The 17,832-nt window shown below is 32.7% G+C and overlaps 1 protein-coding gene across 1 annotated transcript in view; it reads left to right on the forward strand.

The window, feature by feature from the left end:
- LOC143228446 (protein piccolo-like) overlaps window positions 1-17,832 on the forward strand; it is a 162,291-nt gene that overhangs the window by 132,822 nt on the left and 11,637 nt on the right. The window contains exons 11-14 of the mRNA XM_076459705.1: window positions 4,177-4,346; window positions 7,800-7,893; window positions 12,581-12,842; window positions 13,411-13,482. Coding sequence (XP_076315820.1) covers window positions 4,177-4,346; window positions 7,800-7,893; window positions 12,581-12,842; window positions 13,411-13,482 — 598 coding nt within the window. The remainder of the gene's footprint in view (window positions 1-4,176; window positions 4,347-7,799; window positions 7,894-12,580; window positions 12,843-13,410; window positions 13,483-17,832) is intronic.

Below are 17,832 nucleotides of genomic sequence, written 5' to 3' on the forward strand. Positions count from 1 at the left end.
GTTATTTTGTTATGCATAAAAATCACCGTACATTCAAACCTCGTTAAGTATGTTAAATAAAAAGAATAGTTGCTGTTGGCGGACTGTCTTCTTCCTGTCAGTACCTTAATCCTAGGTTTCCTGCATCTAGCCGTTTAGTCCACGTGTTCAAACGATATCTCTCAGGTTCAAAAGTTCGGTTTACATTTCAGTCTTTTATCTTGAGTAACCCATAAAATACATAAACAGATTCGGTACAGGTGAACTACATTTATTTCCATACGTGAAAATCGTTGGCTAACAGATACCAATCAGAAATGGGTTTTCCATGGCATTAAAGTAATTCATACTATAGATCCTGTTGTATGTACGTCGTCTGCACTGATAATCAGTTGGTGTTGGTGTTGGTCCTCCACTGTTAGCCAGAAAACCTACACATTAGAGGGCACTATAGCCCTTGGGCAAATAACTTATATCTTCTTAAAACTGGGGCAGTACTAGGAATTCCAAAATATATTACATAATTTATAGAATTAGCAATGAACAGCTGTAACAGTTTTGAAGCACGTGTACTATTTTATAATCAATAAATAGTGAAGACAATGGTGTACTTTACAGAATTAAACATTGTCTACTGAGACCTATCCATTAATTAAACACTGTTTACTGAATCAAATCCATTATTAAACTGTTTACTGAGATCGATCCACTAATTAAACACTGTTTACTGAGACAAATCCACGAATTAATCTATGTTTACTGAGAGTGATCCACCAATTAAACTGTTTACTGAGACTGATACATAAAACACTGTTTAAACAGACCAATCCACAATTTAATCTATGTTTACTGAGAGTGTTCCACTAATTAAACACTCTTTACTGAGACAACGTCACAAATTAAACTGTTTACTGATACTGAGCCACGAATTAAACACTCGCTACTGAGAGTGATCCACCAATTAAACTGTCTACTAAGAGTGATCCACTGACTAAACACTGTTTACTGAGTCCATTTCATTAATTAAACACTGTTTCCTGAGCCTGGTCCACAAATTAAACTGTTTACGGAAACAAATCCACTAATTAAACTGTTTACTAAGAAAAATCCACTAAACTGTTTACTGTGAGTAATCCAATAATAAAACACTGTTTACTGAGACTAATCCACTAATTAAACACTGTTTACTGAGACTAATCCACAAATTAACCACTCTTTCATGAGACCGATCCACTAATTAAACATTGTTTACTGAGACTGATTTACTAATTACATGCTGTTTACTGAGCCCGATCCACTAATTAAACATTGTTTACTAAGACTGATTTACTAATTACATCCTGTTTACTGAGCCCGATCCACTAATTGAACACTGTTTACTGAGACCAATCCACTAATTGAACACTGTTTACTGAGACCAATCCACTCTTCTCATTATAAACCAATGTCAACGTTTTCTAGGTCTTTTTTTATACGTATATAGATGAATTTAAAACTGAAACTTTATGTAAAGCTGACTAAAACCCGGGAGTGAGAATCATTTATGTGGGTCAGGTATGTGATTTGCATAGTTATGCTGTAGCAACATGGATCAGATATTTGATTGATATATTTATGATGTGGCAACATGGATCAGGTATGTGTATGAAACACTTTATTTGTGGCTCATCGTATAAGGTATGTAGGTGAAACATGTTTGATATGGCGACGTGGATTAGATATTGACGTACATAGCCTGGTAGTCATAGCAAATTGGATAACTCTGTTGACCAACATAGCCTAGAAGTAAGTACAACTTGGATAACTCTGTTGACCAACATAGCCTAGAAGTCAGTACAACTTGGATAACTCTGTTGACCAACATAGCCTAGTAGTCAGTACAACTGGGATAACTCTGTTGACCAACATAGCCTACTAGTTAGTACAACTTGTATATTTCTCTTGACCGATATAACCTGCAAGTCTGTACAACTTGTTTATCTGTGTTGACGATCCTGGTCTAGAAGTTAATATAACGTGGATGACTCAATTGACCAACATGGCCTAGAAGTCAGTGCAACTTGGACACATCTATAAACGAGCATAGATTAGAAGTCAGTACATCTTAGATACTTATATTGACCAACATAACCCAGAATTCAGTAATACTTGGACACTTCTGTTGATCAACCTAGTCTAAAAATTAGTACGACTTGAATACGTCTGTTCAAATCATTGACTGATTCGAGTTTTAGTGGACAAAGAGATAATAATACCCTCTATTAAGAATGTCAAGGATCGAATCCCGATCATGTCAATACATATAATTTCATTGAGATTACATGAGATCTGCTAATGTATAAAGTAATACAGTTACAACAGAAAGTGTTCGTACCACTGCGTCGTGAGTAGTTTTTTCTCATAACTTAAAAAGAATCACGATTAGGATAATGAAAGTATAGTATATTATAACTATTAAACTAACACACATCTACATAATTTTTTATGTAAATTGAACGACAAATAAACTGTTTATAAACAAATAATCAAACATAGGAGGAGCAGAAAGTGTTCGTGCGTCTACTTTAATGGTCAGTTGTGTAGCCTTTCAGGTGAATTACTTGGCACAATTTCTTCTTATAGCCTTCTATCATCGTTTTACAGTACTAGAATGGTATTTTCTTCCATTCTTCTTTACAGAAGGCCTCTAACTTTTACAAGTTTTTCGGATGACGCTGATGAATCCTGGTCTTCAACTCATGCCAAACGTTTACAATTGGGTTGAGATCGGGTGACTGCGATGGCCACTCCGAACGCTTATATGGTTCCTCTGCAACCAGAGTTGCACATATTTCGATGTGTGCTTAGGGTCATTGTCGTGCTGGAAGATCCAACGACACCCAACCCACAAGTTCCGAGCATCATTCTTGATATAAGTGCCTAATATATCAACGTACTCTTCTTTTTTCATGATTCCGTTGACGCGGTGAAGGCTGCCTACACCAAAAGAGCTGAAGGAACCCCATAGCATGTTCAAGCCACCTCCGTGTTTATCTGTAGGGACGGTGTTCTTTGGAAGATTTCGTTCCCCCTTCTTACGGAAAATATAGCGAACATCATTATGGCCGTAAAGCTCGATTTTGGCCTCGTCTGATCAAAGAATACTCTTCCAATAGGTAAAGGGTTTATCTACATGCTTTCTTACATACCTCAATTGTGCTTCTAAATGAACAGGCTTTAAATATGGAGTTTTACAAGGACGGCATGCTTTGAACCCAGAAGAGCGTAACATGTTCGTAACTGTAGAGGTGCTTACTTCAACCCCAGTTTCCCTTACCAGTTTCTGTATGTCATTACGTGTTAAACGAGGGTTCCTACTAACTTTTGTGAGAACCTTCCTGTTGGTTCTCTCTGGAATTTTGGTGGGGCGTCCGGAACGAGGGAGGTTAGCAGTTGATCCCGTAAGCTTAAACTTTGCAATTATGCTTTGAACAGTAGATTTTGGCACATTAAGTTGTGTAGCAATACCGGAAAGAGACACAAGAGACTTGTATTTTACAATAATTCGGTTTTTTAAATCACTGGACAGTCGTTTCCTGTTCGCCATGATGACCAAGCACATAATCACGGAGACAACGCTAAATTGCTGGAAGTGCATTTTTTGCTGTTTAAATTCCAATAATTATGAACCCAGTGTCTAGTTCTGGAATGGTACAATGTAGCTTATTTGCCAAACTAAACAAACTTTTTACGGGAATATCAGTTTTTTTACACGTTCTGAACTGTACGAACACTTTCTGCTCCTCCTATTTTTGGTTATTTGTTTATAAACAGTTTATTTGTCTTTTAATTTACATAAAAGTTTATGTAGATGTGTGTTAGTATAATATTTATAATATAGTGTACGTCTATTAGCCTAATCATGATACTTTTTAAGTTATAAGCAAAAAGCCGCTCTGTACGCAGGGGTACGAACACTTCCTGTCGTAACTGTAGGTGTCAGTAATAACTTTAATGGTAATTATATTTATGTTATCACGTATGTTACCAACTACAGCAAATGAAGTTCTGAATAAATTATATATCCTGCTAAGTTTGTATCTTTATGTCATCCGGGTAACCTTTGTTATGTTTTTATTTTGTTATTCAATTGGTGATTAATATTTCCTTATTGTATGATTCTGGTTTTCGTTCTACTAATTCTTCTTCGCACCTTAGACTCAAACTCCAAAACCACTTTCATTGGGAGAAATAGCGATTCGTCTGTGGTTTGATCACAGCCGAACTGATCTGCAAGTTACCTTACTCTCCGCTAAAGGTCTTCGTCGCAGGAAAACGCCTGGAAACTTAGCCAGTACTTTTGCCAAGCTGAGACTTGTTCCGCAGTCGTATGTCTTCTTTTTCATGTTTTAGTGTTGTATTCTCAGCTAAAGTTTGATGTTTCACATAAATCAGAGTTTAATGTAGTAAGCAGAGAGAAATACTTTCATTACATCAACAATTGTCCACTCTGATCCGCAGTATTAGGCTTAACGTCCGATCAAAATTAAGTTCCATGATGATCAGCGTCAGGTAGCATTACATATAAAATATAGCGAGGTTATAACTACATGCAAACTAGAGCAAGAATATATCTAGACCTAAAGTAAGGAAAGGTTGTTACCACACGTAAACTGTAGCAAGATTATAACCAAACCTAAAGTAAGGAAAGGTTATTACCACACATAAACTGTAGCAAAATTATAACCAAACCTAAAGTAAGGAAAGGTTATTACCACACATAAACTGTAGCAAAATTATAACCAAACCTAAAGTAAGGAAAGGTTATTACCACACATAAACTGTAGCAAGATTATAACCAAACCTAAAGTAAGGAAAGGTTATTACCACACATAAACTGTAGCAAGATTATAACCAAACCTAAATTAGAGAAGATCATAAAACATATAAACCATAGCAAGGATGTAAATACAAATAAACTATAGCAAAGATATAACCACAAATAAATTATAACAAAGAGAGAAATACAAATAAGCTATAGCAAAGATATAACCACAAATAAATTATAACAAAGAGAGAAATACAAATAAACTATAGCAAAGATATAACCACAAATAAATTATAACAAAGAGAGAAATACAAATAAACTATACCAAAGATATAACCACAAGTAAATTATAACAAAGAGAGAAATACAAATAAACTGTAGCAAGGATATAACCACAAATAAACTAAAGCAAGGGTACAACTACAAATAAACTATAACAAGTATATAACTACAAATAAACTACAGCTAACTTACGCTTATTTGGAATAGTAATACATTAACGTATGTAACATAATAAATTGGAGACTTGTTTGAAATAACAGTAATACGTGATCGTCTTAAGAATGAAGGATGTCTTTTATTTATATTTGATTACATAAAGTTTAGTCTACGTTTCTTATTTGTTCGTTAAGGTAATATTCTGAAGCTGTTACTATAGTACTGGTTTTGTATTGTAATGTTCATTAAGTATCCCCACCAGGTGAGAGACTTACAACATAAACTTTTGGACTTGTTCTATTTGTTATTAACAGAAGTACTCATCTATTGGACGGGAGAAATAAATACTCTTTTGTAAAAAAGAATAGAAAATTATGCTTTATTTTTTAGCACAATCAACATTAAAAGTGCAGTAAAAACATATAATGACAGCAGTACTGTAAAGAATGACGTATTGTTTTAATGACAGCAGTACTGAAAAGAATGACGTATTGTTTTAATGACAGCAGTATTGTAAAGAATGACGTATTGTTTTAATGACAGCAGTACTGAAAAGAATGACGTATTGTTTTAATGACAGCAGTATTGTAAAGAATGACGTATTGTTTAAATGGCAGCAGTACTGTAAAGAATGACGTATTGTTATAATGACAGCAGTACTGTAAAAAATGACGTATTGTTTTTAATAATTCTATCAATATAAAGTAAATAGGATGAAGTCTGGTGCTGGTTGATTAATAAAGGTAGATGATACAAGGAACACATATTGACGTTTAGTTATATAGATAGTTCTATAATTTTACTGTACTACAATAATAAAGTGTTTCAGTTTTTAATACAGCTTACTTGTTTATTTGTACAGATAAGCTCACTCAAGTGAGAATATGGAATATTGTATTAAACTTGGGTTTGTTTAAATTGTTTAAATTTGTTTAAAATTGGTTAAATTTGTTTAAAGTTGTTTAAATTTGTTTAAATTGTTTAAATTTGTTTATTTGTTTAAAATTGTTTAGATTTAAAATTGTTTAAATTTGTTTATTTGTTTAAAATTGTTTAGATTTAAAATTGTTTAAAATTGTTTAAGTTGTTTAAAATTGTTTAAATTGTTTAAATTTGTTTAATTTGTTTAAATTTGTTTAAATTGTTTAAAATTGTTTAAAATTGTTTAAATTGTTTAAATTAGTAAACAAGCTCATTTAATTTAATTTTCTGGAATTTGGGATCAGTCATAGACTTCTCTGGATGTTAGGAGTCATGTCCATCTTGCTAAATTGACACCTGTTTATCGTAAATAAAGCAAAGGTTGATTTGTTCATTTTCTTAGAGCATCAGTTCTTCGCCTAGAATAAGAAGTTATTACAGTGTTTGATTTGAGGGACAATGTCCATACCTTGTTGTTTGTCAGACAAATATTTAACTAGTGACAAAGACTTCAGACTTATGTGTCTTACACCCAATAGTCTTATTTTCTTTTGTGTATATATATAATTGTAATAAATGTCTAAAATAGTTTAGGCGTGCGACTCGTAATCTGAGGGTCGCAGGTTCACATCCCCGTCGCGCCAAACATGCTCGCCCTCCCAGCCGTGGGGGCGTTATAATGTTACGGTCAATCCCACTATTCGTTGGTAAAAGAGTAGCCCAAGAGTTGGCGGTTGGTGGTGATGACTAGCTGCCTTCCCTCTAGTGTTACACTGCTACATTAGGGACGGCTTGCACAGATAGCCCTCGAGTAGCTTTGTGCGAAATTCAAAAACAAACAAACACAACAGTAATGTGTCATTCACGTTTTTAAAATGTCTGTTCTGTTCCTTGGTGTTTCGAACAAGCTCTGACTCAGTAACAAGATCCTACAGCTATACTTGAATAACCGATGACTCAGTAACAAGATCCTACAGCTATACTTGAATAACCGATGACTCAGTAACAAGATCCTACAGCTATACTTGAATAACCGATGACTCAGTAACAAGATCCTACAGCTATACTTGAATAACCGATGACTCAGTAACAAGATCCTACAGCTATACTTGAATAACCGATATTTTCATCGGTTTAACAATAGCCTTATCGTCTTTGTCATCTAAGTTGAAACTATAGTAGGCCTAGTGTGACAACCACGTTCTTTAATACGACACAAAGAGTACTTTTTCCAATGTGTGTTGACAACGATTAAATCCTTGTTATTTATTTTTCATGAAAATTAAAATGTTCAAATGTGTGCGAATTTCTTGGTAAAAAGCTTATATGTACGCTACTAGTTGTTTTTTGTTCTGATAAATATTAATTTAATGGTGTTCCGTAGTCCTCCGCTATTACAGCGTTAAGTCTACGGATTTACAACGCCAAAATCAGCTGTTCGATTCGCCTCGCTGGACTCAGCAGATAGTCCAATGTGGCTTTGCTATAAGAAAAACACACACGCTCGTGTCCCGTAACTGTAGAATATTAAGTCTGTTGATTGCTTATAACTCACAGAAGTTAATTAGGCAAAAAATGTATTCTAGGCTTATGTTGTTGTTTTTTTTGTATAACCGCTTAATTTTAGTAATTTTGTATTATACTAAATTCACAGTGGTTTCGGCACAAAAGTGACTCAATTGGCTGAATCAAGCACTAGCCCAAAATGGAACCAGACTTTTGTTTTTCCTTCAGTCTCTTCTGAGGAGGTATGTAATGTATAGATTATGAAATATAAAGCTATTCTCAAAATTGTATACTTTAAACATGTGCGTTGTTGGTTATAAAAGAACTTTAAATTTCAATATGAAATCTGTTTTTTTTATTTATCGTTATTTTGCCTCAGGATTTTCTGGCTATATTTAATGGAACTTTAAAAAAAAAAAGAACACATCTTACTTTGAAATGTTAGGATAAACGTGTCGAGATATATTCTGAGTAGTTGGTTGTTCATTTTGAATTTTTCACAAAGATAATGCAGGATACCGTCACTTAGTGATAGTAAAACCATTGTATTTCTTTGACTACAAATTTCATAAGTTAACTTAATTTGCAATAGACGCTAATACAACAATTTCCTTTAGTTTCTAACTTCTCTCCCACTTATTACACATTTTCGTATGTATATTCCTTCATCAAAACACAAATTCATTATTCACAAAACTGAACAGTCAGATTGATTAATAAACTTGCTCTTTCAATAATCAATCATCCACTTTAACATAAATAACATTTTGTATTACTCATATCGTTTCTTAATTTTTCAAAGAAGTTTTAACTAATGAGCCATACCCATCAATTTAGTTCAAACCTCCCTCTGGCCAAACAAACAATAAACAAAACAGATAGTTCTGGACTGTGAAGTCCCTTTAATAATCCTCTTACATAAAGAAACACACTATTGTCAAGGTACACGTTCGTAAAACAAAACAGGAGAAGACTATGCATCAGGGACTATAAAGAGTTGTTGAAGTTACAAAGTCGTTTTTATCTAGCATGTTCAATCTATGTATAACTACCAATAAATATCTCTTGGAATAACATTAATATTCGTAAATATAACAAAATAAAATATTTTATTAACTACTTGCTACATATAATTTATTCAATCACCAAATGTTTGTTGTTTTCTTGTAAGTGGCGCATGATGTAAAAATGGGAAGACTTGTAAGTGGCACATGATGTAAAGATGGGATGACTTGTAAGTGGCGCATGATGTAAAGATGAGATGGCTTGTAAGTGGCGCATGATGTAAAAATGGGAAGACTTGTAAGTGGCGCATGATGTAAAGATGGGATGACTTGTAAGTGGCGCATGATGTAAAGATGAGATGGCTTGTAAGTGGCGCATGATGTAAAGATGGGTGACTTGTAAGTGGCGTATGATGTAAAGATGGGATGACTTGTAAGTGGTGTATGATGTAAAGATGGGATGACTTGTAAGTGGCGCATGATGTAAAGATTAGATGACTTGTAAGTGTTGTATGATGTAAAGATGGGATGATTTGTAAGTGACGCATGATGTAAAGATGGGATGACTTGTAAGTGGCGCATGATGTAAAGATGGGATGACTTGTAAGTGGTGTATGATGTAAAGATGGGATGACTTGTAAGTGGCGCATGATGTAAAGATTAGATGACTTGTAAGTGTTGTATGATGTAAAGATCAGATGGCTTGTAAGTGGCGCATGATGTAAAGATGAGATGGCTTGTAAGTGGAGCATGATGTAAAGATGGGATGACTTGTAAGTGGCGCATGATGTAAAGATTAGATGACTTGTAAGTGTTGTATGATGTAAAGATCAGATGGCTTGTAAGTGGCGCATGATGTAAAGATGGGATGACTTGTAAGTGGCGCATGATGTAAAGATGGGATGACTTGTAAGTGGTGTAGGTTGTAAAGAGGGGAAGACTTGTAAGTGTTGTATGATGTAAAGATGGGATGACTTGTAAGTGGTGTAGGTTGTAAAGAGGGGAAGACTTGTAAGTGTTGTAGGTTGTAAAGAGGGGAAGACTTGTAAGTGGCGCATGATGTAAAGATGGGATGACTTGTAAGTGTTGTATGATGTAAAGATGGGATGACTTGTAAGTGGCGCATGATGTAAAGATGGGATGACTTGTAAGTGGCGCATGATGTAAAGATGGGATGACTTGTAAGTGTTGTATGATGTAAAGATGAGATGACTTGTAAGTGTTGTAGGTTGTAAAGAGGGGAAGACTTGTAAGTGTTGTATGATGTAAAGAGGGGAAGACTTGTAAGTGGCGCATGATGTAAAGATGGGATGACTTGTAAGTGGCGCATGATGTAAAGATGGGATGACTTGTAAGTGGCGCATGATATAAAGATGGGATGACTTTTTGCCATCTATCAACACTTGTTTTATTCCCAAGTGTCACTGAAACCTTCAATTTTATATTTGAAAAATACTAAATAACATTCCCATCAACAAGGAAACCGGAAACCCCACAACGTTCTCTATTAACAATCTATAACTAACTACCTAAGTGTGCAGCATTCTATTTCTCATCACCAAGGAAACGTTCAACATTATAGTTGAACATTACCAAAGAACAATCTCATCACCACGTAAACTCCCAATGTTATATTTGAACAATAGAAAATAACATTAACAGTTAAACCCACATAATTATGTTACAACAATATTAAACTGCATTCTTGTAATTAAGAAAACAATCAACGTTATATATGAGTAATACGACCTTGAAAACATTTCAATCACTAATAAATCACATAACACTGTTTGAGAACTTTATCAAACACTGATCAACCAATCTATCAATTTTCTCTTTTAATACAATATTGACAACATTCCATTCAGAAATAACTTGCACAGTGTTCTTATTTAAAACACCTACTAAACAATGAAGTAAAAGCACTTTAAAGTCGTGTTTGAGATGAAAGACATGTAAGTAAAGGGTACTTAGTTCTAAATACAGAATAAGTTTTTTCTGTTTGTAAGTCTACAGTTTTTCGGGCAGAAAACTATCTGACATTTCATAATTTAATTCAATTGTGCAAAAACATTATTTCAAATATTTGTTTTATTTTTGTGTTATTACTACAGGTTAGGGTTAAGAGAGATCTAGGAATTGATAGTGAAATTTACAAAGATAATTAAATCATGACTTGCTTCGTCACTTGGCATTTCTCATTGAGCTATTCTATGCTATTTCGCTCAGACTGCGAATTCGATGAAAATTGTAGCGAATATGAGGTCCGTACTTTCCAGTAGTGTGCACCTTATTAGAATGACAGACAAGTCTAACTATTCGTCCAGCAATATTAGCCTAAGTGCTGTTGGCGGTGTGTACTGTTCACTGGCTGCTCTCCATTAACCGAGCTATTTTAAAATTAAGTGTGCACATAGCTTTTTATTGTCACTTTGAAACGAATAAACAAGCTTGTCATTAATGTGAATTTATGGTTTAGTGTCTAATTACACCATTATAATATTTAAAACTAAGTGTGTGTATTTACTATTTTCAGAAAAATAATCGTGTAAATTAAGTTTGTAAGTTTATCTACAGGAAATAATAAAGAGATCGTAACCCTGAAACTCGTGTTCCTCCCATTTGGAATAATAAAGAGATCATAACCCTGAAACTCGTGTTCCTCCCATTTGGAATAATAAAGAGATCATAACCCTGAAACTCGTGTTCCTCCCATTTGGAATAATAAAGAGATCATAACCCTGAAACTCGTGTTCCTCCCATTTGGAATAATAAAGAGATGATAACCCTGAAACTCGTGTTCCTCCTATTTGGAATAATAAAGAGATCATAACCCTGAAACTCGTGTTCCTCCCATTTGGAATAATAAAGAGATGATAACCCTGAAACCCGTGTTCCTCGCATTTGGAATAATAAAGAGATGATAATCCTGAAACTCGTGTTCCTCTTATTTGGAATAATAAAGAGATGATAACCCTGAAACCCGTGTTCCTCGCATTTGGAATAATAAAGAGATGATAATCCTGAAACTCGTGTTCCTCCCATTTGGAATAATAAAGATATGATAACCATGAAACTCGTGTTCCTCCCATTTGGAATGATAAAGAGATGATAACCCTGAAACTCGTGTTCCTCCCATTTGGAATGATAAAGAGATGATAACCCTGAAACTCGTGTTCCTCCCATTTGGAATGATAAAGAGATGATAACCCTGAAACTCGTGTTCCTCCCATTTGGAATGATAAAGAGATGATAACCCTGAAACTCGTGTTCCTCCCATTTGGAATAATAAAGAGATGATAATCCTGAAACTCGTGTTCCTCCCATTTGGAATAATAAAGATATGATAACCCTGAAACTCGTGTTCCTCCCATTTGGAATGATAAAGAGATGATAACCCTGAAACTCGTGTTCCTCCCATTTGGAATGATAAAGAGATGATAACCCTGAAACTCGTGTTCCTCCCATTTGGAATAATAAAAAGATGATAACCCTGAAACTCGTGTTCCTCCCATTTGGAATAATAAAGAGATGATAACCCTGAAACTCGTGTTCCTCCCATTTGGAATGATAAAGAGATGATAACCCTGAAACTCGTGTTCCTCCCATTTGGAATAATAAAGAGATGATAACCCTGAAACTCGTGTTCCTCCCATTTGGAATGATAAAGAGATGATAACCCTGAAACTCGTGTTCCTCCCATTTGGAATAATAAAAAGATGATAACCCTGAAGCTCGTGTTCCTCCCATTTGGAATAATAAAGAGATGATAATCCTGAAACTCGTGTTCCTCCTATTTGGTTACTTGTGTCTGTTTTCTCTTTTTTTCTGCTTGACAAAAAATGAAAAGTTCTTGCTTTATCAGATTGGGGTAAGAAAAGTGTACATTAGTTCAGATATCTTTGTAATGTTTTCACCCCATTAGCTACTGGATAAATCTCTGGAGATTACAGTTTGGGATGAGAGTCCTGCTGGAAATAAGACACTTATCGGTGGAACAGAAGTACAGTTTCAAAAAACTGACCTCCAAGACTGTCCGGAGTGGTATCCCCTAACGAGTTGTCAGCCCCCACCATTATCACCGTCGCTAATTCAGAAGATTCAACACAGCAGCGTATCTGGTCATGACTTAATAGCACGTAAGGCCGTAAATCAAGCCGGGCAAGAAAGCTTACATACGTTCTCAGGTAAGCTAAAATGAAAGTGAGACCTGAACATGGTAATTTGATGGAGATCGGGAAACATGACCCCAAGAATATGTTACATGTACCAACGGCTTGTTTGGGTTGAGAATTTGTTTTTTTACCTAGATGTCAACCCAAACGAGCCGTTTTTACATATATTTTTTTCTCTACAAGTGGGTTTTCTCGACATCACTGATGTTACATGTGCCGTTTGATGTGTGAAAACCTTAAAATTATTAAAATCTATTAACTTACTCTTTAGTTGTAGGCTGGTGCCTCCTTAACTTACTCTTCAGTTGTAGGCTGGTGCCTCCTTTCTTTCTGGTACTTCCATTTTTGAGATTCCGAAATTATAACTAACACTAATTTAAATTATAGCTAACACTCATTCAAAGTACTTTCTGGTGTTTTGTTTTTATTACACTGTTAAATCTAGTGAAGTTTACAACGTATATTTGTTGTTATTATTCAAAAGTTTTCAGTTAATGCACTTATGTCGCTTGATGAATTACATTTTAATAATAATATTTTTGGTTATCTTTGGTTTTGTAAGTAAGTAAAATAATTACAGATGACAAAGAAGACCAATATAAAGACGAAGAGAAAGACGGAATTCCTAAAAGTTCGTCAATGGATTTTACTTGTAAGTACAATTAACTTCAGCTTTGAATTCTTAATAGAAATGTTAAAACAATCACGCCACTGGTATGTGTTTTCTTATAGCAAAGCTACATCGGGTTATTGGGAAGTCGAACTTCTGATTTTAACGTTGTAAATCCGTAGACTTGCCGCAGTACCAGCAAGAGACACCAGTGGTATTTCAGTAATAAGTTTGAGATTTTATAGTGCTAAAATCTCGGTTTTGATTCCTAGTTTAGATGCATCACAATATTGCAAATTTCTACTTAAACAAAGACAAATATGAAAATATTATATTATTTAAAACAAGAAAATTGCTAAATATTATATTTTATTCGTTATGTTTTGATTTAAATCACTTTAAACACTGCAATAATTTTATTTTATTATTAATCAAGCACCCTATGTTTACTGTTTTGGAAATTAAACTTCAAGATGAAAATGAAGTAATTTCTGTCACAACTTAGAATCGAAGTCATCTGATTTAAGGAAAAAAAAATATTAAAAAACTGGAGTATTATGACATTGGCTTAGCACTTATGGATCTCTATCATTAAAGATAAATAATATAAAAATATGACATCGAGAAGAAAATGTAACGTAAGAAACTTTAAAAATATACTACTTGTTATTTATTCCAGAACTTGCAGTCAGAATTAATAGTCAATAATATTGTAGGCTTAATTAGTATTAATGTTTCTGATATATGGAATGAATCATAATGGAGATTGTAGTTTCTAAACAAAATCCAGTATTACAATAGAAATATATTTTAACAACTAGTTTTTTAACTATAAGCACTCGAAAATACGTAAAAATATCTTTGATTGTACCAGATATCAGAACTATATACTAATTAATATTATGAATGAAATTTAAAATTAATATTACAAACCAAAATGCAAGTTCTATGTAACAAGAAACGGTGATATAGTATTTATTAATATTAATAATCTGATATATAAATTATTTATTATTGAAAATGAGAAATTTAGCTAATATACTTATAATATATAATCATTAAATAAAAATCATGTTAATTAATTAGTATAAGGATTCAGAGTTATAAAAATAATAAGAAACAAAAAATAGACTTATTAAGAATAAGGATGATAAACAACTTAATGTTATGAATCAGTAAGATGATGGTTAAGAATCATGATACATAATCTAATGTTAAGGTTCAGAAAGATTAATAACTTACTGTTAAGAACCACAAAGATAAGTAACTTACTGTTAAGAACCACAAAGATAAGTAACTTACTGTTAAGAACCAGAATCATAAATAACTTACTGTTAAGGACCAGAATGATAAATAACTTACTGTTAAGAACCACAAAGATAAATAACTTACTGTTAAGAACCACAAAGATAAGTAACTTACTGTTAAGAACCAGAATGATAAATAACTTACTGTTAAGGACCAGAATGATAAATAACTTACTGTTAAGAACCACAAAGATAAGTAACTTACTGTTAAGAACCACAAAGATAAATAACTTACTGTTAAGAACCACATAGATAAGTAACTTACTGTTAAAAACCACAAAGATAAGTAACTTACTGTTAAGAACCACAAAGATAAGGAACTTACTGTTAAAAACCACAAAGATAAATGACTTACTGTTAAGAACCACAAAGATAAGTAACTTACTGTTAAAAACCACAAAGATAAATAACTTACTGTTAAGAACCAGAATGATAAATAACTTACTGTTAAGAACCACAAAAATAAATAACTTACTGTTAAAAACCACAAAGATAAATAACTTACTGTTAAAAACCACAAAGATAAGTAACTTACTGTTAAGAACCACAAAGATAAGTAACTTACTGTTAAGAACCAGAATGATAAGTAACTTACTGTTAAGAACCACAAAGATAAGTAACCTACTGTTAAGAACCAGAATGATAAGTAACTTACTGTTAAGAACCACAAAGATAAGGAACTTACTGTTAAAAACCACAAAGATAAATAACTTACTGTTAAGAACCACAAAGATAAGTAACTTACTGTTAAAAACCACAAAGATAAATAACTTACTGTTAAGAACCACAAAAATAAATAACTTACTGTTAAAAACCACAAAGATAAATAACTTACTGTTAAAAACCACAAAGATAAGTAACTTACTGTTAAGAACCACAAAGATAAGTAACTTACTGTTAAGAACCAGAATGATAAGTAACTTACTGTTAAGAACCACAAAGATAAGTAACCTACTGTTAAGAACCAGAATGATAAGTAACTTACTGTTAAGAACCACAAAGATAAATAACTTAATGGTAAGAACCAGAATGATAAATAATCTATTTTTAATATAGTTGTAAAAACGGCTCGTTTGGGTTGAGACGTTTTGTTATGTTAACCATAGCAGAAGAAGGTCGAAACGTTGTTCGCTTCTCTACATAGTGTTTTCTCTACCCTCACCAGCCATTTTACATATATAATAAATAACATACTGTCAATTAAGAATAAGAATAGTAAATAAATTACTGCTGGATCACGCATAACTAGATGGTTATGGCATTCATCTCGTAACCCGAGGGTTACAGATTCGAATCCCCGTCACACCAAACATGATCGCCCTTTCAGCCGTGAGGGCGTTATAAGTGACGGTCAGTCCAACTATTTGTTAATAAAAGAGTAGCCCAAGAGTTGGCACGGATGATAATGACTAGTTGCCTTCTTTATAGTCTTACACTACAAAATTAGGGCAAGGAAGTGTAGGTAGCCCTCGTGTAGCTTTGCGCGAATTTTCAAAAACAAACAAACTTAATGTTAAAATTAGAAGAAAATAAGAATTTGAATGATAAATAACTTTTGATTAAGAATCAGAAAGATAGATAATATACAATTAGTTAAGGTTCCAAAAAATAAATACGTTTATGTTAAGAATCAGAAAGATAGATAATATACAATTAGTTAAGGTTCCAAAAAATAAATAAGTTTATGTTAAGAATCAGAATGATAAATAATTTAAGTATCAGATTAAAAGATAAACTGCAATTTTTTGCGGCACTCAGAATGCACAGAATATTCTTTTATTCAGAATTGATTTCGAATTAAATTACATTTTAAGATCGTTTTCAACGGTAGACCTGATATAGATTAAATACTTTGGGATTATGAGAATATAAGGTAAATTTTGGTCTTTGATAGGTAAAAATTATATTTAATTAAAATCGTGACATAACTTGAATAAATATGAAAATGTCTTCATAACACACGATGAATTGAGTAAATATGAAAATATATTCATAACACACGATGAATTGAATAAATATGAAAATGTATTCATAACACACGATGAATTGAATAAATATGAAAAGGTATTCATAACACACGATGAATAGAATAAATATGACAATGTATTCATAACACAAGATGAATTGAATAAATATGAAAATGTATTCACAACATACGATGAATTGAAAACGCTAAATATTTTCATTATAATTTTAGGTGAAAATATAAGATAAAACTTCACTTATTATAATCATAACATAATATAAAACTTGTAACCATATTTATAAATATCGTAAAGTATTTTTAAGGCAAAATAAATCAGCCTTTTTTTCTGTACATTTTTATCAGTTGATATTGTCTTCTGAACTAAATTAATTGAATTTAATAGAAATTAGTATATAAACGTAAGCCTTTCCAATCCTAGTTACTTAGATATATGCACTCACATATGAACTTGTGAAAACAAATGAATAAGCCTAATTATAAAATTTTAAGAACGTGAGAGAAGACATTTTATATAACATGAGATTGTTAGTATAATCATACATTGTTAACATTGTTTGTATTATTGATCGTACATTCTACAGAGATTGTTAGTATAATCATACATTGTTGACATTGTTTGTATTATTGATCGTACATTCTACAGAGGTTGTTAGTATAATCATACATTGTTAACATTGTTTGTATTATTGATCGTACATTCTACAGAGATTGTTAGTATAATCATACATTGCTAACATTGTTTGTATTATTGATCGCACATTCTACAGAGATTGTTAGTATAATCATACATTGTTAACATTGTTTGTATTATTGATCGTACATTCTACAGACATTGTTAGTATAATCATACATTGTTAACATTGTTTGTATTATTGATCGTACATTCTACAGAGATTGTTAGTATAATCATACATTGTTAACATTGTTTGTATTATTGATCTACATTCTACAGAGATTGTTAGTATAATCATACATTGTTAACATTGTTTGTATTATTGATCGTACATTCTACAGAGATTGTTAGTATAATCATACATTGTTGACATTGTTTGTATTATTGATCGTACATTCTACAAAGATTGTTAGTATAATCATACA

Source organism: Tachypleus tridentatus, chromosome 10, assembly GCF_004210375.1.
Source record: "Tachypleus tridentatus isolate NWPU-2018 chromosome 10, ASM421037v1, whole genome shotgun sequence".
NCBI lineage: Eukaryota > Metazoa > Arthropoda > Merostomata > Xiphosura > Limulidae > Tachypleus > Tachypleus tridentatus.